The sequence below is a fragment of the Xenopus tropicalis genome, chromosome 4, assembly GCF_000004195.4.
Source record: "Xenopus tropicalis strain Nigerian chromosome 4, UCB_Xtro_10.0, whole genome shotgun sequence".
In the NCBI taxonomy this organism is placed as follows: Eukaryota; Metazoa; Chordata; class Amphibia; order Anura; family Pipidae; genus Xenopus; species Xenopus tropicalis.
Window position 1 is genome coordinate 31,272,953 of NC_030680.2, and position 24,069 is coordinate 31,297,021.

At 41.8% G+C, this 24,069-nt stretch overlaps 2 protein-coding genes across 3 annotated transcripts in view; both read right to left on the reverse strand.

The window, feature by feature from the left end:
• cd151 (CD151 molecule (Raph blood group)) overlaps positions 1-5,608 on the reverse strand; it is a 28,052-nt gene extending 22,444 nt beyond the window's left edge. The window contains exon 1 of one of the 2 annotated variants that reach the window (XM_012960584.3): positions 5,424-5,608. The gene's annotated coding sequence lies outside the window, so the exon portion shown is untranslated. 2 annotated transcript variants of the gene reach the window in all.
• A 3,441-nt stretch (positions 5,609-9,049) lies between these two features.
• Positions 9,050-23,700, reverse strand: cracr2b (calcium release activated channel regulator 2B). Its single transcript, NM_001097181.1, is given in 7 exon segments — positions 9,050-9,619; positions 10,951-11,022; positions 14,798-19,692; positions 20,424-20,570; positions 20,750-20,918; positions 22,128-22,239; positions 23,371-23,700. Coding segments are annotated over 5 exon segments (771 nt in total). The 5' UTR covers positions 23,560-23,700; the 3' UTR covers positions 9,050-9,619; positions 10,951-11,022; positions 14,798-19,538.
• Positions 23,701-24,069: the final 369 nt, after the last annotated feature.

Below are 24,069 nucleotides of genomic sequence, written 5' to 3' on the forward strand. Positions count from 1 at the left end.
CCTACTGTGCATGCACCTTCCTTTCCGGTTCCTTTGCATATCACTGATTCAACAGGCTGAATTGAGTAAGGCAATTAAATCACTGACAGGCAAATGTACCTTAAAAAAATTGGAATGCACTGTGGTGTCTCAAGTTCTATGTGCGATTTCATTTCACTACAGACTGAGTCGCCGACCCTCACAGCTTAGCCAGAGAGCAAGGAGTTACCTTCAGAGCATTTTTTTTTGTAAATTAAATCACATTTTCACTGGCCTTTACTCATAGTGGACCATCATCCCCAGCAGCATATTAGGAGCTGCCTGTCTGAGCCAATAGGAAATCCTGAATATAAATCAATCTTAACAGAACCTCAATATACAGTAAATACATACGTAGTTATGTTACGTTAATATGGGTCTCCATTCTGTTTAGGGTGGGTTTCCCATTATTCGGGTGACATAGTAATATTTATTTCTTTTAAAATATGCAAGATCTACACATATACAAATCATAGCCTCTCTTTCTTTATATAAAAGGAATTGTCCGTTGGGCCTGCAGTGTTGCTAAAAAGCATAATTCCTGGGTACAGATACTATTGGAACAGAACCCAAACTTGATAAAGCCTTTTGATTAACTAACAGATTCAACAGGATCGGATGCAATTCAAGATAAATTGTTTACACACAGGAAGATTAACAAAGCTGCTATATTGCTTTATTCCTATCCTTTAGATCTGGGCGCACTCAGACTTTTCAGTAATTAATTAGCCGTGGGATTCCTGGCCTCAGCAGCTTTCTGGGGGTCAATGCAACTCAAGCAAAACGCAAGCAGATTCTTGCTAAATTAACAGGCTTCTCATTAAAAAAATGTGCAGCATGACAGGGGAGGAGGGGGTTAAAGCCCTGGTGTACTCTGAAACGCACAGGCAGAACCTGCTTTTATGTATGTAAGTGAGCTGTAACATCCAGTGATTTATGATCTGATGTGGAATATGAAGAATAATAGCACTCTTGATATTGAAGTTAATGTACCTTGTAAAACAGGAAAGCTAATATAAAGGGGACAATAACATTGATTTTCTGGTCCAAGGGAAAAGCAGCAGCTACAAATTTACAGGCTGCTCTATGTATTCTGCATTTGATTTCTTGTTAACTCACTACCATTACGTGCTATACCACTATACTGCACATGTGCCATCACACGGTGGAACAAGGGATCCCTGAGAGAAGAGGGTAAAATAGATATATACAAATCTGTAGGATCTATGTAAAATGTTTTCCAAGAAAAATGATGGGTAGTTTGTACCAAGAATCTTTTACTGAATCATAAGATCTGTTAGCAAAGTGAACAGTAAGATTTCCCATTGGTTGGAGGTTTATGGATACATAAGTAACCACCAAGGAACATGACAAAACATTAAGGGGCAGACTTATTATGAGGTGTAAAAAATGGCAACAAAATTCCCAACACAAGGCAAGGCTCTGCCATGTGAAAAAAACGCTGTCACTTTTTTTTGTTTTACACAACATAATTAAAAGCCCCTATATCTTATGAAGGTTCCATGCAGAGCCACTGGCTGTGGAACACATCCCAAAAGTAGCCGATGGAATTTTCCTCCCTACCTGCCGACTAATACCAGTCACAATCAGATATGGCTCAGGCAGGACATCATCAAAGCCAATACACGGCCCATAGGCTATCAGCTTGGGCAAGAGGTCATACACAGGAAAAACCCCTTTGACAAGGTTCTCAAATGGTGAGCAAACTGGGCAGACTCCAGTCAAGTCCCACTATAAATTGGTCAAGTATTCATTCTGGGGCTATAGTTTTCCTTTAGGGCCGCCATACATGGACTGATCCTACATGGCACCCTGCTGACTGGTCTGTGCACAGAATGGATAGATACCAAATGAAGGGCCATAAACAAATGATCGGAATGGCAGATTGTGAAGAGTTGTGGCTCATTTTTCACTTTTCTGTGGCCTAATGCACCATGAACGGACCAGTATGGTGTATCAACAGATGAAAATTACAAATCAACCAAATTTCCATAGTACATATATATCAGGTAAGATCACTTGGCCACCATACTCATAACAGTAATCAGATGACACACTGGTAAGTTAACTTCAGAAGCATTCCCAGTAGCCCCTTAATGACAAATGGAGCCCATACTGACAGCTGGCTTGCAGGGTATGTGGTGTTTTGTAGGCATCCGCAAAAAGCAAAAACAAAGAATTGTTGGGGGAATGCTGTAACAGCATTATTGTTGTGAATAATTATTGTTTATTATTTTATGTTTATGACTTTTATTACATTTCCCTAAAGGAATGTGGGGGGGGGGGAAGTGATACATAATAGGATATGAGTGAAGTCATATAATCCACCAATGTCTACTGAAAGTTTTTTTGTTTGAGTCATTTCCTAGGCAGTTGCAGTATCTACACCCAGCTTGGAACAAATAACTGCACCTTGAACAGACTTTGTACCTGAACATATTCCATCCAACTTTAGGGATTCAGTTGGAATATGAAACTTCAAGAACTTGAATCAAAGAGTCTGTCTGTGGATCAGGAAGTTAAATAAGTATATGGGTGGGCTAGTTGCCATAGTGGGTCTGAGCAGGTCATAACTCAGGTTGCAGCTACACCCTATTAGACCCATGCAGGCCTCTCTATTGGTTACATTATGATGCAGCAGTATTTGTCCAAATCACATTAATCAAATTGTCCTGCCTCCAGCCAAACTGTGCAAATAGAAGGGAAACCTACAAGCTAAACTGATTAGAATTGTAGTACTGGAAAGCCTGTACATTCAGATAAGGTTGGTGCCTTTCTGAGAGAAAAACTCTGGCTGCACCGATGGGGGGCAGGACCATGATGTGGCAGATCATTGATATAAAAGGGGAGGGGTGGTAACATAAAAGGGGTGGAATGGGACTGAGTGTGTTGATATTTGATTAGAAGGGAGGGAAGATAACAGGGCATTGGAAAAGAGGCTCAGCTGTAAGTGGTGATCAGGTCACGGGCCAGGAAGGACAGATGCTTACAAATTAACCAGAAAATACTGTAAAGCAAGTAAATTTGTAACACCGTAATACTGGCTAGGCTAGTGAAAAACCAGCCAGGTGGGAACCCTTACTCCTAAACAATTATTTCTCACCACACCAGACCTGGCAAAATACATCAAAGTCAATAGGTCAATTTAAGGTGGCACGTTTCTGGCATGGAAACTAGTACAGGTATGGGATCGGTTATCCCAAAAACTGCTTTTCAGAAAGTTCCAAATTACGGGAAGGCTATCTCTCATAGACTCCATTATAAGCAAATAATTCAATTTTTTAAAACTGACTTTTTCTCTGTAGTAGTAAAACAGTCCCTGCACTTAATCCCAATTAGGATATAATCAATCCTTATTGGTGGCAAAACTATCCTATTGGGTTTCTTTAACATATAACAGGTTCTATACCTGTATAAAATTCTATAAGCAGCAGCTTTTTATGTCTGAATGGGAAAAGGAGCAATAAGAAACTGCAGTAAAAGCCTTGCAGTCTTGTTTTTAGTCCCTGGGGTCAGTGACCCTGACAACCAAGTGGCATATCTAGTTACCAGCTGGACAGAGAAATAAGAGAAAAGCTAATAATTCAAAGCCGTACCAGGTAAATAATGAAGTGGAACATTGCTTTAAGCAGTCTAACTATAACAAAGGAAAGGGTCATTTAAAGGTGAAGTTCCCCTTTAAATACCAGACAAAATACTAAATGAGTTTTATCCCTCGCTGATCACTAAATAAGGGTTTGTGCAGGCAAAGCTCCTTTTATTGCTGTTTGCTCTCCAGTGCAGTCAGGGTGCCAGGGGGGGTGTGAGGTGACAGCAGCAAATATTTGAGCTGCGCCTGATTAAACTGTAGAATCCTATTAGGCAGAGGACGATGGCCCATTTACAACAGTGTTTCTGTGGGAAGCCCAGAGACTGTACACACAGATGGATACATGGGCCGGGCCCTTCCCTCCAGGTGTCAGATTTCTAGTAACCTGAGGGGATGGATTTCCGCCCTGTTCTGCAAAAAAGGTGCGCCCCAAGGGCAGCCTGGTGACAGTCACCCAACATGACATTCCTCACATGCCTTCCACAGTATAGACAGGAACAATAAACCAGAACTGGCCAATCTGCGGCCCTCCAGCACTACAACTCCCCCGTATCCTGAGAAACTTTCAGGAGCCAATCTGTCCTTAAACAAAAGACACTTACAGCACTCATTTCAGGCTGCTGCCCACCAAGAGGGGCCCATCAGGGCAACAGGTGTAGCAACAAGAATGAAGGATATCAGCTATACAGGGAAAGATGGAGACATAGTGCCCACAGTATTGCCCTTTAGCTGCATGCCAACTCAATAACTGAAAGGCCACAGGTTGGAGAGTCCCCCTTTATAAATAATGGGGCCCTATCAAGTCTGTTGTGACTGGGGCCCTGCAACAGTCTCAGGTGTAAATTGTTACAGGTCTGAGATCTGGGAAAACTCGGAATTACGTGAAGGCCATCACCCACTGACTTCATTTTAATAAGATAATTTGATTTTAAAGTTGATTTCCTTTCTTTCTGTAATAAAACGGTACCTTGCACTTGGTCCCAACACATTTATAATTAACTAATCTCCTTGCATTTATTTAAGGTTTAGATGTTTTTTAACAGAGTTAAAGTATTGACATCCAAATAACAGAAAGACCCTTTATCCAGAAAAACCCAGGTGTCAAGAATTCTGGATAACAGGTCCCATACCTGTAATACATGTATAATAAACTCAGTGTTGAGGCCAGTGATGTAACATGACTATCTCCAGCCTCCCTGCAGAAAAACATTTGGGGGGCCCTCTACACCCTGTTAAATTCAACCCAAATCCCTGCACATAGGAACACTAGGGGCAAGCACATGCCGGAGGGCGGATCCAAGGGGTATGTGGGTCCTGCAGCCACTGGGTCTGCTAGCAGACAGTTACACCACTGCTTGAGGCTAATAATAACAGTAACACAGACTGATAGACCTTTGTGCACTTTGTACAGCGCTGAATAAGCTCAGCCCAGTTCCCACCTATGCACATGTTGCGCTGCACAACTGCCTTTGTATTTCCACCTCCTCCTTCTACAGACCCTGCAGTAAATCGCAATATTCCTGCCGTGGGATAAGGAACAAGCACTTAGCTCTGATTACACCTCCATAATCACTTTGTAGTGTGTTTGCCCCCGCCCCGGTGCAGTTGCCCCTTTTCCTATGCATCTGCCTCCAGCCCAGAGTTGTTTACACACAGTGTAGATGGAGCAGCAAGCCCCGGACCCAATATACATGTATAGTTCAGTTCTGGTCCGATCCAGGGACAGTTCCTGGTTGGTGCAGATCAAGGAACAAGGGATCACGCTACATCACACTCCCAGTTTTCCGTCTCTTACCTGCGGTTGCGACTCAGTAACACTATGGAATCTTCTCAGGGCAACAGATCCAGACCGGGTTCGGCAGCAGTGCTTTTAATGTACCAGACAGGGTGTCGGGACAGACTGACACCAGAGCCAAGCAAAGGAGAAAGCGATGACAAAGCCGCACCTCGCCAGGGCCAGCCCTCTCATTATTAACCCTGCCTGGGCCATGCGGGAAGTAAACACTAAAGGAACAGGCGCCACCTATGGGCATATTTAGAGAATGCGACATAAATGTCCATTGGTTCTAGCTTTGTGTAATTGTAATTGCTATTGAAATCAGTATCTGATTAGATCTGGTTCTTACTCCTGAAACAATGTTGTTGATTTAACAGACCGGAATGAAGGGGGAACTGACCTCAGATACATTGTCTCAGGAGTCAGAACCAGATCATTTGAAAAAAGTTTAGTGAATGCATTTTGGAAAGTTGCTTAGACTTATCTGTTCATGGCTGCTTATTACCCTTTATTGTAGGGGAAGCAGACCCTGAAAATAATAGGAGGCTAGTAGGTACAGGGGCTCAGAGGGGAACAGCACTTTCATGGTAAATTCCTAAGGTTTACAGAGTTCCTTAAATTGGATTGCCATGTTACCCGCCATTTATCATCTTTACAGCATCATGAATTAAGGACCAAGGATTATTCAGAAGGTCAAAGCCCCTGATTTATTGTTACTATACACTGTAAGATCCACTTGTTTGGGGAGGTCACCAAGCCAGCAGATCTTCTACCAATATGCCCACCAACGGGTGGGGGATACCAGGCTATACAGTGGGCAAAGGCGCTGTTGGATCAGGGACCACATCAACAAGCTGATGCAGTCCCTGATCTAATGGAAAATTAAACCTGCCTGATCAAGATCTGACCAATTTCAGGCCAGATATTGGTAGGGGAGGCCCGTCAGTGGTGCCCATACACAGGCAGATAAGCTTCCAAATTGGCCCGTGTATGGCCACCTTTACAAAACATCCTCAGGCTAGCAATTCAATCATTGTTGTAGTTTAACAGCTGGAGGGCATTTAACTTTTGCCATTTTTGCCCCAGCCATCCTGCAGTCAGGTTCCTGTTCTTGCCCTGTCTATCAATTTACCTTTTCAGCCACAAATCATAAAATGTGCAGCACTGTCATTTTAAGGTGTCACAGGGGACCCTGGGCTGGAGGGCTGCAGGCTGCATATGTAAATACTAAACATATCTACCAATTCTTACACTTTAAGTTCTGTGATGGCACAGTTGCATGGGGAATGTGGTTGCTATTAGTACCAATCATTGGGAGGAGAGTCAGAGGGTACATGGGCAGATACATAAGCACAAGGGGCATGCTGATATGCACAGAAAGAACTCTGCTGCTACACTAATAGGTTCATTGTTCCAAACGGCTTTTCAATAAAAGTAATTCACTGGGCCAGGGTACTTGGCTAGGGGGTGCCATACAACCATATTTGCCTAGTATGCCAAGAACTTGTGTTGGGCACATGCTCAGTATAATAGCAAGTCTAGTGAGTTGTACTGTGAGTGCCCAGGCCTGGACTGGATCTGTGAATTCTGGCAAATGCCAGAGAGGCTGCTTTATGATACCATAGAGTTAGACAGTCACTATTAATGTTTTGGCCTCTGTGTCACTGAAATGCCAGTCCAAGGGATAATTGGGAAAAAGGCTAGATGGTGGGGCATTTTTTTTTTACTAGAAGGCCACTGACAGGACCAGAAGTTTAGCATTTCTAATCGCTATGCCTTAATGGCACTACTGAGTTATTAAATGTTTCTTTGTCCTTTAACATACTGTGCTGTATTAGGCAAAGAGGGCGGTTCATTTCTCTACTTCTCTATACTGAGGGGTAGAGCTTGGAGATCAGTATTGATTCCTGCCTGCGTTTCTTTTCCTCAGCTCACTGCACATGTAATTCAGCTAATCCATGCCCCGCTACACCCACCACACAAGGCAGTTTTGTAGGGTATGACTCCCACACCCACAAATGCATGGTGAAAATGGAGCTGAGTGCCATCAGTAACAATGCTCAGTATGCTCTGTAATCAGTGCAACGTGGTTCCTGTACAGCAGCACAGTAATCTGATTTTGGTTGTTCACAAGAAATGACACCTACTGGGCATCTGAGAGTACTACATGTTCACTTTGTGTAAATGGAAAATTCAGGGACCCGTCTAGAAAAGCCAGCTAGAAATGCTGCCTTGATAGCAATTTACTTTACATGTAATCAGGACAGCGTTCTGTACAGCATGCATTTAGTAGATGTTGAAGATGTAGTGCCACAGGGCAAATTAAGCTACAAATGTGTAAGGGCTAGGGTTGCCAACATTTCTGGGAAAAAATACCATATTCCATTTCTGGAAAAGAAAACTATATTTTTTATCCTTCTTCCATATTAATAACATTTGCATCAAGCATTACTCTTATTGGCCAGGGAGGCATTATTTTTGCACCCAGGGGGAAAAAAAAACAAAGGAGAAGCTGGAATTGAATAAACACCCTCTGTATTGGTGTTATCCCTTATAGTCTGTTGCTCTGCTCCTGAGGTACCAAAGGGATCACCAGTTGCAACTGTCTCAGCCAGGATAATAAATATGACTTATTTGCTTAATTAGTAGCAGCTCCCTGCTTCTCGAGAAAATATTCCAAGGTGGAAATGCATTCCATGGTGGAACACACAGCCATCTTGGATTTTTTACACGATGGAAAGAGAACTTAAATAGTATATACATTTTATTTGGATACTCATTTAGATAGTGTGCTCTAATTCTGCAGTTTAATTGTCATTTATAATAAAAGGGCAAGTGCAATTTTCTCCTAGTAGGGCATTACAAAGCCTCGCCCCTCACAATAAATTCACTTTTAGTAGGATGTATACAGCGATATTGTCACTGATCTTAATTTTTTTATTTATTGTGGTTTTAAAATGATTTTGCTTTTTGTTCAGCAGCTCTGCAGTTTGTAATTTCAGCAGCTATCTGGTTGCTAGGATCCAATTTACCACAGAGACTGGAAGAGGAATAGGATTGGGTCTAAATAGAAAGACAAGTAAGAAAAAAATAAATAACAGCTGCATGTCCCACATTGGAAGCTGGAAAGAGGCAAATGAGGAAGGCAAGTCATTTGAAAAATGTACAAAAATCAATAATGAGAAGTTGCTAATAATAGGCTATCATATAACAAAATAAAAGTTAGTTCATCAAAATTGCCCTCTGAATACACCCCCCTAACAACTTGTTGATTCTCTTTGTTCTACCTCCCCCCCCCCCCCCCCCCCCCGATCAGGGGTGCTGCTGGAATGAGGCGAGCTGAGAAACTTGCCTCAGGCAGCAGTGCCCCTAGTAACCAGAAGCAGCCTTTTTATTAACAATGGGCAGATTTGAACCTGGGTATTAAGCCAGCTGCAGGTAGAACAATAAAAGCATACATTTGCTAAGTTGCAATGGGTTACTGCACCGGTGCAAATCAGTACTGATAAATAAGTCTCAGTAACTTTGCATATGAGTCGCATATCAACTCTGTAATGGAATAATGGGTCCTAATATTGCTCTAGTTATAATCCCTAATACATTGGGCTCAGAACAGAGGAAAGCAAAACACGACGTGACACATCTTAATTCACAACAGCCACAATTTATTATAAATATAGACTTTGTGTTGAATTTAGTCATTTCAGACTGTATATCTCACACATTTCGATCACTCAGTTTTCTGCACTTGCCACAGTCATACACACCCATGCAGCCAGACACACATACACACACACATGCACTGTTATAGTGAATGCATGAGCGCACACAAAACCTATATACATATTTATATATACATACACTTCTAAATAGCACACAGATCTTCATGCTGTGTGGCTTTTGCTTCTCAATTTCCCAGCACCCCCTATCAATCAGCTGTCAGGGCATGTTGGAAGCAGCAGGATAGTAGCACAGCACACTCAGCTTAAAGATCCCTCAAATAAAAATGTGAAATATACTACAAATCTTTATATACAGACTGAAGGGCTGGGCCCCATCAATGACATGAATGACAAGAAAGACGTGAAGAGTAATGGGGAGAACAGCAGCAGCAGCCGGGTAGGGGTATGGGGTCTGTAAGGGATTGCCTTAATGTATTTAACTTTGTTGCTTCAAACACGTCCTTTTCATCCCGTAACTTCTTGTTAATGTCTCTGCAACAGAGAAAAGGAAGTCATTATTTGGTCAATTATCTAATCACCCTGTATTATTTGATTCAAGCAATATTTTGCATTGTCTGGTGCAGGACCCGTGCCTTTAATGTGCCACCACTCTGCCAAGCTTCTGTGAGATGCTAAGTAAATGGGGCAGGTGGCTAGTACAGGCAATATCTATCAGATCTAATGTCTACTTATTAATTATGGTCAAACTGGCCTACCATGGTACTGGGGAGAATCACAGTAGACTCTGGTCATGTTGGGCCCTTGGCAGCTAGGAGTGTCAGCATGATGTGCCACCCGCTGTGTTGCCCCTAATATAATTCCACTCTGCCCTCTTCTCACAGAGCAAGGACACACACAGCCTAAACTTTGTTCATTAAGAAGCCTACCGGCAGGCCAGGCATTAAGCTGTATTATGCACACAGTGAGCACTGGCTCTCTGACTCAATACAGGTGAATGTATGGTAGCCATGTCCGGACTGAGATTTACAATAGGCCCTGGAATTTCAAGTACAGAGAGGCCCAAACAGCCCCCCCACCAGCCAACTAAATAGTGATTGTCTATGGCATCTTACAGCAGCCCCTCTGGCATTTGCCAGAATCCACAGGTTGCCAATACAGGCCTGATAGTAGCCCTTGAGGTTAGGTTCTCTGGCAGGCCCAAGGTACCCCAGACCAACACTGTCAATTATTCAAATAGTATGGGGGTCACTGCAAAGCTGAAAAAGTCAGTACATTATCTGCAACAAATGAATTTTAAAGGAACATAAGCTGAGCGGAAGTGGAAGTGCAGGAAGGGACAGTGCTAGTATGTGTTGCCTGAATGGATGTCCCCTATTCCTGGCAGGAAACAAGTGGTGATACCACAGTTTAGGATGCACGTCTTGCCTCACATTTGACTATGCTACAAAGCATTTTCTAGGCCAGTTCATTGTCCCCAGTGATAAACAGGGGGCCAGTCCTACACAAAAGTAAAAAAACATTTATGTACATGATGTTAACAATGCTAACATGCTTACAAATTGCCATGCATAACACCTGAAAGGCTAGATATGAAGCAGTGCTGGGCCAAGCTGGCCACGTCATCCCCAACACCACCGCAATTGTGTATTTGTTCATGCACATTTGTTTGTTGCTTCAGTTGCAGTGCACGAAAAAACAAGCATGCAAACAAGTGCAGTCACAGGGCCCCAGATTAGGGGTAGGCAAAAGAAGAGGTATGTCCCTAGTGCCCCCCACCAGTGGAGGGAAAGTCCAATTTGACTACCACCATTACACAGTTATAATGGCAAATTGCCAAAGTGCAGCCAAGGCTACTGAGTTACCTGAGAAGCTCAAGTTGTCGCAGGAGGCTCTGTTTCTCTTTCTGCATGTTCCTGGAGACTTTAAAGGCATCCCTGCAGGGTGACAAGATAATACCATGTAAGTCTAACCTCTATCACAAGGGCTCTATAGTAGTGATGGCAATCTTAACCTGCCCTAGCCCAACTGCGACCAACCCGACCTGCCATGGTGTATATACCAACAGACACCCAGCCCTACAATCTCTGACATCACTGGAGTGGGCACCCGAGTACAACTTTATTATTATTATTATAAACATTTATTTATAAAGCGCCAACATATTCCGCAGCGCTGTACAATAAGTGGGTTTCATACATTGGACATACAGAGTAACATATAAAGCAATCAATAACCAATACAAGAGGTGAAGAGAGCCCTGCCTAAAAGAGCTTACAATCTACAAATAAGTAAACGCTGCAACTTGTTTGTAACGACAGTAGTGGGGCTGAGAAAGGGAAAGATGTTATAGAGAGGAGTGGCTGTGCTGGCAACAAATAAGTCCCAACATCTATTTGCTGGCAGAAAATAAGGCCCAACCAAAACCCTGATGACACTAAATTGTACAAAACTAAGTTCCATGCAGGATGCTGCCACTTTGCAGAGCGATTTGATTAAATTGGAAAACTGGAAAATGGAAAATGAGATTCAGTGTTGACAAGTGCAAAGTTATGCACTTTGCTAGAAATAATATTAATGTGAGTTATACACTAAATGGTAATGTTTTGGGGTATCCTTAATGGAGAAGGATCTGGAAGTTTTTGTAGATAACAAGTTGTCTAATTCCAGGCAGTGTCATTCGGTGGCTACTAAAACAAATAAAGTGGTATCTTGTATAAAAAAGGGCATTGACTCAAGGGATGAAAATATAATTTTTCCCCTTTATAGGTCCCTGGTAAGGCCTCACCGTGAGTATGCAGTGCAGTTTTGGGCTCCAGTCCTTAAGAAGGATATTAATGAGCTGGAGAGAGTGTAAAAACTGCAACTAAACTGGTAAAGGGGATGGAAAATTTAAACTATGAGGTTAGACTGTCAAGGTTGGGATTGTTTTCTCTGGAAAAAAGGGGCTTGCAAGGGGAAATTATTACTCTGTACAAGTATATTAGAGGGGATTATTATTATTATTATAGGCAGATAGTGAGTGATCATTTTCCCATAACATCAAAGCACCAAGTACCCCTTTTAGACTTTAGGAAGAGAACTTCAGTTTAAAGCAGCGTAGGGGGTTCTTTACGGTGAGGGCAGTGAGGTTGGGGAATGCCCTTCCTAGTGATGTTGTAATGGCAGATTCTGTTAATGCCTATAAGAGGGGCCTGGATGAGTTCTTGAACAAGCATAGTATCCAAGGCTATTGTGATACTAATATCTACAGTTAGTATTGATGTTGGTATACAGTATATATCTATATAGGTCATTATAGGTTTGTGGGTGCTAGGTTTACTTGGAAGGGTTGAACTTGATGGACTCTGATCTTTTTTTCAACCCTATGTAACTATGTAAAAACCCGCTTCTAGAGCAATTCTTCAGTCCAAACCAGCCTGGCCCAGGAATGCTGGGCCAACCTGTCCAGGTACAAAAAAAAATTTGTTGGCTAGGGGAGTTACATGACCATTACTCCCTAGGATCACTGGTTTATTTAGGCCTATGTAATTAAAGGTCAAAGGTTAAATAGAAAGCCGCAAAACTGCTATGAAAATAAGCCCTTTAGTGCGCAATGCATATATTCAACCACAATAAAGCTCAGTCATTTTTATGGGCAGTCACATTTCTACATTAACAATATCAGGATAGGTTTAATATCTTTATTGGTGCAGCTGCATTCCAGTTTTGTCAGATCCCTAGATACATCAGCATAACACCTAAAAATACATATCCCAAAACAGCCTACAGGGGGCATCCTTTCCTCAAGTAAAAAGCATAAAATCAATGTGCAGAGGAAATTACCACCACTACCATTACAATAGTTCACTCAGGAAACTTATCTATACTAATTAGTAATCAAGTATATAAACATACAGTTCAAACTATGTCACAATTTCTTGAATCCTCTCACAGTAAATTACACAACCACTGGGGATTTCCCGTTAAGTTTTTTTTTTTATTTGGTCCATTTCCAGGTCAAAATATATGTATTGTGCCACAGTCGCCACCGTTCCAGCATAGTGTTCATAATCCAACCATGTCGCCCCTATTCAACACAAGAGCAATTAACAGGGCTTGGGCTATATATACTTTTTTGCCTATTGCTTTATTGACGTTAATTGTATTAACAGTGCAAGCACAAGAGTAAATGCACATGGTGTTTGGCATCCATGAGAAATCATGGACTGCAAAATTCAGCTGCTTTGACCACAGCAATTCAAGTCACCTCCAATGCAACGTTTCTCTTTTGGGCATTTTACATGGGTTACAAGTGTAACATAACCCTTAAGGCGGCAATTACCTTTGAGTTAACTTTTAGTATGATGTAGACAGTGATATTCTGAAAAAAATATGAAATTGGTCTTCATTTTTTATTTGTTTCTTTTTAAATATTTCACTTTTTGTTCAGCAGCTATTCAGTTTGGAATTTCAGCAACTATCTGGTTTTTGGGGTCTAAATTATCTTAGCGACCAGGGATTAGTTTGAATGAGAGACTAATAATATGTAAGATTAAGTAATAAAAAGTAACAATAAAATTGTAGCCTCACAGAGCAGTAGTTTTTGGCTGCTGGGGTCAGTGACACCCATGTGAAAGTTGGAAAGAGTCAGAAGGCAGTAAATAATTCAAAAACTATTTTTAAAAAAACTGAAGACCAAGTGAAAGGTTGACTAGAATTCTATAAAATACTAAAAGTTAACTTTTAAAGGGGAAACACCCCTTTAACCACCTGCACAACACACTTATTGGTACGCCAAAACAGACGCTACAACAGGGTGAGGCAGGGGGTTGTTTATCTCAACTACATACATGGAAGATAGGGTTCCTTTACAATTGTTAAAGTCCCTGTGTTTTTATCAATGCCTGCCCAGTGTCAAGTTCCTAGTGGAATGCAAGGACCAGTGCATACACCTTACAATTTTTTTAATAGGATGCACAGCTCTCGCTATTCCTTGTACTATGGAACTCTATTGATTACCAGCACCAGTTGTCAATATATAATCTTAGCATTGCATAATTTGATTGGCTGCTTGCTGCACCTTTTCTAAAGAGGTACAAAAGTCAGAAAGAAGCAATATGCCTAGAAGTTTTTACATTTTGGTCAGTTATTTGTATATGGATACAGCTGAGGGATAGCAGAGACTGACACACGGAATTAAGCCTAATTATTGTAAATTCCTCAGCAAACACACTAAGCAAAGACCAGGGTGTGGGCATTTTTTTTTTTTCTCGGGTAGTTTCCTGCTGAGTGAAGTCACTGTTTAAATAGTGTTTCTGTTACTGCCGCCACCACAATAACAAATTTTTCAAGCAACAAACACACAGGGTGCTTAAAAGGCAACACTTCATAACTGCATTAGCGTGGATCTCAATGTCGATTCAATATGCAATGATTTACTTTTATTTAATCGTATATGAAAGGATAACTGGTGTGCATATTTGTATCCCAGACACTAGTATTTTTCTGTGCAGCCGCCCCTTTTCCTACGCGGTCATATTCTGATTTCATAATAAACATTGGGTGACATCCTTGTTATATTGTTTTATGTGACAACAGCAAACAGTCAATAGAGAACAAGGATTTCTGGCAAGCACTAACAAGGGGTAGGGATTTAATGCATAGGTCAAAAATGGGGGATCTGGGGAAATATATATGTTATTGCCCATTCCTTCCACCCCATAATATTACCTTTTCTTGCATTCTTCCCCCTCCTGCTCCTGTCTTTTCAATCTCTCCAAGTTTTCATGCGATCTCTCCAGGTCCCCCTTGGTCCTCTCCAGCTGCTCCACAAGGTCATCATTAAGTTGCCTTAATTGGTCATTTTGAACCCGTGTCTGTAGCTGTTCATTGTTCAGTGCCTGCAGTTGGTGTTCAAGCTGTGCCAAGGGACATTATATCATATTAGCCAAGATGTTAGCAATGCTATGCAGTGTCTCTCAGCTACTTTAAAGGCCCTTATCCGACAAGGAGATATTCTGCAGCGCAGAGCGGTTCTAGCATATGGATGGTCCCTACTGCACATGGTTTGCTACTATAAAAAATCAGCAGGGTTTATCCCGCTTAAATAAGTCCTGCTGTTCCAGTATTTTTGTGCAGTTTGGAATGTGGTAGAGTGCCAAAGTCTCTCCAAATACTGTGCACCAGGAGGAACAGAGTGGAAAGGCCAGGGTGTACTGGTGAGTGTGGACTGGTCCCTGCCTCATGTTAATTCTCATTGGTTCCTCTGCTTTCTGAAATCAGAAAGTCTGGCTGGCCTGCTAGAGTACCAGAGGATCTGCATTGTGAGTCCTGACTCGTGGGAGTAAAATACAACACAGTAGCAGCATTCACGGTACTGACTGCACTGGCTTCTGCAGAAATCGAAACATTTGGGGGGTGACCCTTCTTCAGCAGGGTCATTCCTCTGAAATACTGAGTATGGCCAGTACTGAGTATGGCTCAGTTCTCACTCCCTTGGTCCACATGACTGCTCATGGTCCTCTTCTAACCCTTCCCCATCATTCACACCTCTACCACTGCTGCGCCCAATGCACACGTCTCGCCTTCCTACCCTTAGATTCACCTCTGGTTCCTATCAGTTCTTCTTTACTTCCACTATTGGACTATGTAACCTTTACAACATTTAGCACTCTCTACAAGTAACTGCTTTGAGTTTGGGCCCTAGATGTTAAATGTTACTGGGCCCCACAGCAAATTCACTTTAGTGCCCTCAAACATTGATAAGTTGACCTATTCTACCAATCATATATTAATTAGAGCCTTACTTAATATTAGTTTCTCTGCTGGGCACTAGGTGGTCCATTGTCCTCGCACAAAACCTCAGAATTTGTCAAATCTCCTGTGCATCACAGACTGAGGCAGCTGAATAAATGTAAGTACAAACCACCTTGCTTATACAGCCATCCCCACCATTAAAAATGGAAACCTAGCAAGCAGTAATCGGTGTCCTGAGCGAGCCGTCCCTCCCTTACAGCCTAACAGATGCTTATTTACAGTAAAACATTAACAGTGTGTGAGTCTGTTGAATAATGAGTAGCTATATCACCTGTTGTATGATTGCACAATGACTTGTGTGTCCGTGCCAGCCCTGGGTCACAAAGGCATCAGGAATTCTAAGCTACTGATAGAAAGGAGGCATTCATAGGGTGGTTACCATGGTCCAGGGCCCCACTGGTATGCTATTGAGAATGCAGGGGCTGGGTGATCAGTACTGCAGGCTGTTCCGGATACTTGTACTATGGCCCGTGGGTGTATACAAGAGATGTGCAAAGGGAGATTTTGCTCAGATCACTATCACAGACAAATCAGATATCTCACGCAGGTTTATCTAGATCTGAACATACTAATCCTGTCAAGGACAGATTAGCGATGGAGATGATAAAGATAAGATGGGATACAGGACATATTTACTGCTCTTATATCAATGTCCTGATCCTTGTAAGGTGTGTTCTTATCACATGCCCTGACACCAACTGTTTGGCTAAGGTTTAGGACAACTCAACAATGGAGATTTTACACTAATGTCCCATTAAGTTTGTGCTCCCAAATACAACTCACCTGGCACCAGATCACCAAGGAGGCAATGATCCAGTTCAGGATATGCCAAGACAGTTTCTAGGATTTTACTATTCTGCCCTAAAATGTCAGCTGTCCTTAGGGATATGGCCCACTATCACTTCATCAAACCATAATGTTTGGGCCATGGGCAACTAGTAGTGCATTTAAAGCAATATTCAGTTTATAAAGTGCTCTTATACAAAATCAATCTCAATGGCAAAGTCAAGGACAGTTAAATGTGATCACACTGGTGATTAGAGAAACAGACTAACAGGGGTTATGCAATAAAAGGTGCAAAGTTTGCCACATAACTAGTCTCCAATGGGCACCAAACACAAGTGAAGTGGCAAGCCAAGTTCAGTTCTGATGCATCAAATAGAACACAAATACAGCTGTGTGTTTTGACAAATCAGACAAAACTGCAGTCAAAGTATTAATTGCATCACTCAGCGTTAATATGACGTTTGTGAATTATTCACTGTGTGCAGCCTGCAGAGGGAACCCTTCAATTCTCTCCAGCTTAAAGGTGTTAATAGCTCTGGGAATCCCCTGTATCAATACGATTCAGAACAAGAGGTGGAACAGACACACTAGCGCTTACAGCAACTTTAGGGAAGCTCAACAGGCAAGTATCTCTAATGAATGAATGACTGCATCCATTTTGTGCCTCCGCAACTGCGGTCATAACTGAAGCCTCCTGGCTGTTTATGTCTGTTCCTGGGGAGTCACAATAGGCACTTGTTGCTGAAGGTGAAGTTTGCCTTATATAATTCCCTTGGAAATGGCTTATCCAACAATTAAGTTCAATACTTCTGTGTTAAAAAGTAGTCAGTTCACCACCTCTTACAGATCAGTGGAGGCGAGAACTGAATAATGTGTAAAATGATAATACAGTTTCCCTTAAATTCACCGTGACAGGCAGCAGCTCTGTTTCCTTTATGGTAACTTAAGATATGGCTCTGTTTCTCATCTGTTTCTCAATGCTTCCCTTTCAGTCTGCTCATCTCCCACAGTGCCAAGCCCATAGATGCCAATAAGCAAACTGGTGTGCTGATCTGGTTCTGTGCCTTATATCAACAGAAGGTGGTATACAGAAGCGGTCAAATACAACAGAATAGGAAGTGAAGCCACTTCATCAGTTGCACAAGGATGAAAACTGGTGTACAACACTAAAACTCCAAGCAACCACTGATATCTCTCAGTTACAATATAATCCATATCACATGTCAGCTGTACCAGCGCAGACCATTTTTCACACCAGTCCCTAAGTAACACAATAGGTTTGTACTGTACCTGTTTCTGCCGTAGGACAATGCCCTCTAGCTCCTGCTCCTTTCTGACAAGATCCCTCTGCAGCACTGTGTGTCTGTCGTGTTCCCTGGAGGCATCCTGAAAGTGGGCAATGAGTGTAAAGTATATTCTTTATTTGGGAAAAAAATCTTACCCAGTCATAACTACTAAAAGCTTTTTTGTAGGATTCCAATGTAAATCCATCCGATTCCTAAATTATTTTATGTATGGTACTGTGTATACTTTGTGTTTCTCTATACAGATAGTATTCCCAGGCCCATGCATCAAAGCAAGCAGAACCACTTTAGCTTGCCAATAAGCACATACATCCAGTATTCACCATGAGAATTCCATTCCCTGTAATATTTGCACAGTTATGTCTTTTATTGCTGGGTGGCACACTGGATGGCACACTCTGGATGACAGAGCAAATACCACACAGGCTATGTAATCAGTCAGGGATATACCCAAGCTCCGGCCTTGGCATAATAGGCCCCTCTTCTAGGGCTGAACCTAAAATAAAAGTAGTCCCTATTGATCATACAAAGGTGTGCCTCATATTAATTTGTGTCTTCTAAACTCATTTTATTTTAAAGAAAAAATATATAGAACATTAAGTCATTCGGTGCATTTAAGCTACTAAGAAATGCCCTTCCCTTTAAGCAAAACAGGGATTGTTTGTCCATATATTGCAATATACTTCAAGCTGGCCAACTGCGTCAAAGTCATCCCTTTTGACCAGTTCCTACACTGACTTATGCGATTGTTTCTATGTATTTCGTGGTCACAACCTCATTGCACCCCTGCCTAATGGTTTAAAATTTAGTGGTTGAGCACAACTTTCCCTTTTTTTCATATATATATATACACATATATGTATGTATGTATGTATGTATGTATGTATGTATGTATATAGTACAGAGCAGGAAAAGCTTTTGATTATGTACCTTGCTTTACAACACACCAAGGTAAATTAGCAGAGGGTACTTATAATGCATTTAGTTAACAATGTACAGCTGCACTGTAGTGTGAAACAAGGCAGTACTGCCAGGAATGATTGAGAACATAGCAACAGAATATTTATTTTCCTTTCCTAGATGGCCAATTTTCTCGCAGCCAAATAAAAAGAATATATTTTCCTATTACTGTTCAGTAAACATATGGGCACCACTTATTCTGCATGGCGAGACTTATATAAGTGCAGGTTTCATAAGATGGGAACAAAAGGCTGGTAAACAATTGAATATAAATATGCGGAGTGTTCCCCGGAGCACCTTTGCAATTTACTTTGAGGATAGTGTTGGGTCCACTGAAAATCCTCAGACCACAGGCCCACCCTACAAACTATTTTTCCTACTATGTTCACTCGCTTTCCTTATTCTCTTAATCACTTCTCTTGACATACTATCATCTATGCTGTCCTCCATTGCTTCTCTTTATTCTCATTTAGAAATGTGGAATGGCCATGGTTTAGGCATACAAGCAAATGGGTAACTGAGCAGGAGGGCCCACTGACACCTGGGCCCACTGGGAGGTTTCCTTGTATCCCAGCTGGCTCATTCCACATTGCTTGGAGACACTGCTATACTTTAGACATAATAAGGTGTGAATAGTTTTTCAGTCCATGATCACCCTTGATCAGTACCTTTTTAAGAAGCCGCTCTCGCTCTATTTTGATCTGCTGCTCCATCTCCTCATACAAACATCTCACCTCCCGTCCATGGTCCGTCTCCTTCCTGCAAAATGAAAACAGCATATAAAATAAGAGGAATGATTAACTAAGACTTGTATAGGTCACAGTGTGACGTGAGCCAGCAGCTGCTTCTAAAGTGAAAAAAAAACATTAAGAAAAAATATGTTTACAAAGAAAGGAATAATATCCAAGCCAGTACGTTAGTGAGGGCAAATTACTTTTCCAGTTATCCTGCAGTATACCTCTTAAGCATTATCAACCAGTGCAATGTATCCACTATGCAAAGCTGATGAACCAGTTAGAACTTCAGTTAGAATCTCAATGTCAAGGTCAAAGTCCAGAAATGCTCAAATTTTGGGGCACATTTACCAAAAGGAGGAGTAAAAAGTATATCCAAAATATCCAACAACCATTTGAGATATATATGTATTTGGAGCATTTTACTCTTAATCAGATTGTGAAGTAATCTCTACTTGCGTGGACATTTTGGTTAAGGGCATTCTTACTGTTTTGCCATTTGTCTTATGAATAATTTCCTGTTTCCCACTTTCTGTCTAAGCTGAGAGCAAATATGGAGCAGGCCACACTTACCTGCCATGTTAAAATAAATGTACCAGAAGTTACTCTGCTTGTCTGACTGCTTCACCTGTACTAACACAGCTGACTGCTTCACCTGTACTAACCCAGCTATCCAAGAAATTTTATCACAGACTGGTGCTAAACTGTAGCTGCTATTAAGCTCAGTCTCTGATTTAGAAAAAAACCTTAGCACACCTTTTCAAAGCCTGCTCCAAAGTGTCTTTTTCATGATGCACATCCCGGATATAGGAGGAAACCCGATAGAGAAATTCCTCAAAATGTGATAAGAGCTCTGGGCGCTCTTTACGGAGGCGGCTCCACAAATCTCGGATTTCTTTGTGTCTGGTGAGGAATAGAAGGAGGAATTAGGAAGAAAGCAGCAGAAGAGAGCTTGCAGGAAGGGAATATAAGCAGGTTAAAATGAGGAGAGTCTATTAAACTAAAAAGAGTAAAATTGGAGAACAGAGAATGTACTAGAAAAAAAGTGTGAGAATAGGGGGAAGAATAGGGGCCATACTCACTCCTGAAATATCCGTGATGCACCAAGGTGCTCCATGGTTGCACTGAACAGCATCTCTTCTGCATCGTCCTCCTCATCAGGTCCATCTGACCAACCAGACTCAAAGGTCTCCTCCATCATAGAATTCTCCTTCTCTTCTTCATGAGAAAGATTTACCCCTAGTAACTTCCCTAGTAATACAAGATAAAGGAAGGGTCAGTCTAGGCTGGTGGGACACCAGGTAGAAACCTGTTGGGCCTCGGCCCCACAGACCAAGCCATCTCCCTCGCCTGGGGCAACCCAGAACGCCCCCCCTCCCGAGGCAACCCCACTCCCTCACTTCCCAAGTAAAATGGATTCAGCGTGGGGGGAATTGGGGCAGACATTGGGAGGAGGGCCCTGAGGTTGCAGCCCCCATAGGCCCCAACGCTACATTCTGACCCTGGATAAAGTTCAAAGTCCCTTAGGCACACACACACATGAACTAGATGTTTCATCAATCTCGCAATATGGTGTTTTCACATTTATGTGAATTTTCCAGGGTTGAGCTGGCCTACCAGAGTACCAGAGGAAATCCTGGTGGGCCCAGGTCCCAATAAGCCCTACCCTAGGAAAATTTACATTAGCCCATACTTATTTCCATGATGGGTCTATATAAAAACCTATGCTATTTGTTACTGTCTACATCTAATTACCAGAAAGTGGACCCAGGGTGTTAGGTTATCTGGTGGACATGTAGGAGATCCAGTCTAACACTGGCAACACAATTAACATGTTCTTCTATAGGTTATCTTGCGTTCCAAAGGCAGTATGTTTCCCATACACTAGTATGAGCCAGTTATTCATTATACTACGTTTGAGGTCCAGATTATAATAAAATCTGGCATACAGTCCTCAAGTTAGACAGCCTTGCTATACACCTTGAAGGAAAGAAGACATCAGCTGATGTATGCTAAGGCTTGTAGATCCTGGAGCAATGGAAACTGTAAATGAGTTTCAAAATAAAGAATATGTCCACAAATATTTGAGTCAACAAAAGTAACACGCCACGTAACCTAAAACTAGTCAGCAAGTCCCATGAGTCTGCTTTTGCTCTTAATTCACATGTAGGCAGCAATGCCAGTTGGAAGGGCTGACTTAACAAGATAGAACAATAATAATGGAAGGATTATCACTTTTTTCATATACAATTGACATCACATTAAACTTTTACTTTAGTTACCCCCTAAATAAATATAAGCAGAATATCTCATGTCAGCTGTCCCTTGACCAGATATGTAGAGAAAAAGTAATCCAAACCCAGCTTTATTTTTTTTCATCCAGTCTGAAACATTTGTTTCTTATACAGATTTATTTCCATATTATTATTAATTTTAGCCAGGAGGGATCGGGCTCCTTACCAAGTCCCATACTGAACTCCACAGGAGTGAGGTAGCCATTGTTGCTTTGGTCCAGGCTGTCAAACACAGCTTCTAATTGCTCTGGGGTGAGGGGCAGCTCATTCTGCAGCCGCTGATAAGAAAAAGTAAAGGGTTAGAGAAAAAAGACCAGTGCAAGTCAGCAAAAGTACAACAATCATCTGGCACTACTGTGAGAAACAGACCAGGTCCTACAGACAGGATTATTACTTATGTTACCTTGGGAAGATCCCAGTGCTTGCACTGCTGAATGTACTGAATAATACAAAAGTTTGGCTTAGTAGCAGACATGCTAAGATATCTGTGCCACAAGTAGTCCTAACCTACGATTGTTACAGGTAAACATGCTATAGCTGAAAGAGATCATGGGAGTAATGTAATATAAGAGAAGTTTGCAGGTCTAGTAACCCATAACAACCAATAAAGTAACTAGTAAACAGGTACTGGTATAGGTTATATGACTTAGATCAAACTTTCTGACTTTTATTGCATTATCCGCTATGAGTCCAAAGGTGGCCATACATGATCTAATTTAAGCTGCGGCAGTTTATCTACCAGTGTACGGGGCCCTCTGATGAGCCTCCCTAACCAATATCTGGCCAAAATTGTTTTCCGTCGAATCGAGGACCGCACTGGCTCATTGATGTGGTCCTCGCACTCAAGGTTCCTAACCCCTTTATTGTCATGCGATCACTTGACACTAGGGCCAAACAAATGGCTTAGAACAATATCGTTCACCTTAGGTGGGCATATTGAGGGACAGATTATATCTTATTGTGTATGGCTATTATACCCCTGTAGGAAACAATGACAATAATTTCTGGCAGTTTTTCTGGCAACAGGGATCAAATGTCAAAATAGGCAATTCTCATGTAATTCTTGCCTGAGACTGCACATGGTAATTTCCACTGATAATAGCTATAAAGCCTAAAGGTGGCCATACACGTTAAAATTTGCTCTTTTGGCAAGGTTGCCCGGCGAGCAGATGTTTTCCCGTTGGCCAATATTGGGCTAATTCAATTGTTTAGTATTGGAGCCGTTGGACCAAGGACTGCATTGATGAGACGAAGTGGTCCCTGATCTCAAGGAAAATCAAACCTGCCCAATAGGCTGCTGATTTGGTCAAAAGGACTCAAATCGGCAGCTTAAATCTGTGAGTGTATGGCCACCTTTAGATTGGATGCAATTTATGTAAGCAACCAACCTCCAACCCTGCCATGCTTACCTGCAGATCTCGTTTGGTAATTAACCCCTTATCTTCTTTGTCACAAAGCTGGAAAAGTTCATGAGCTTTCCCCATCATTTCATCCGGTTCCGCAATGAGAGGCGAAGGTGGGGTTCTGTGGGCCTTTCTGTGAGCTATCCTTGTCCTCAAACCAGGGGACATCCTCCTTCGAGACCCTAGGTGCGCCATGTTTCAGGAGAAGTATCTCTGTGCTGCCCTAAGGCTATGCACCCTCTTTCTATGGAGACAATAAAAGCAGGGAACCCATCAGGTAAATACCTTGAAATAAGGGGGACAAATGAGATTAAGTTTTATTATATTAAACATACCTTTAATGACTAGGGATACAGAACTGACTACTGATTGTGTGTGGATTACTTGTTAGGTGCAAATGGCAGAAGGACTTGGCACAGCAGAAAAGCACTGCACAATAATAAATACATGATTATTGCCCTTGTCTATTTCTATGGAGGCTCTGATCCATCTGTAGCCAACCATATACAAAATAGGCAGGCACTCATTAAACAGTCCATAAAGATAGACTCCTTGATGCACTGCTTATTGAGTGCCTGCCTTATTGTATACAATTGACTCCGTTCCACTAGCTGAACCTGAAGACTGTGCACCTTGGCCTCCTTGTTATTTACACTCCATTTTTATCATTGGGGAGGGTGTTAGAGAAAGGTCCAAACATAGGCA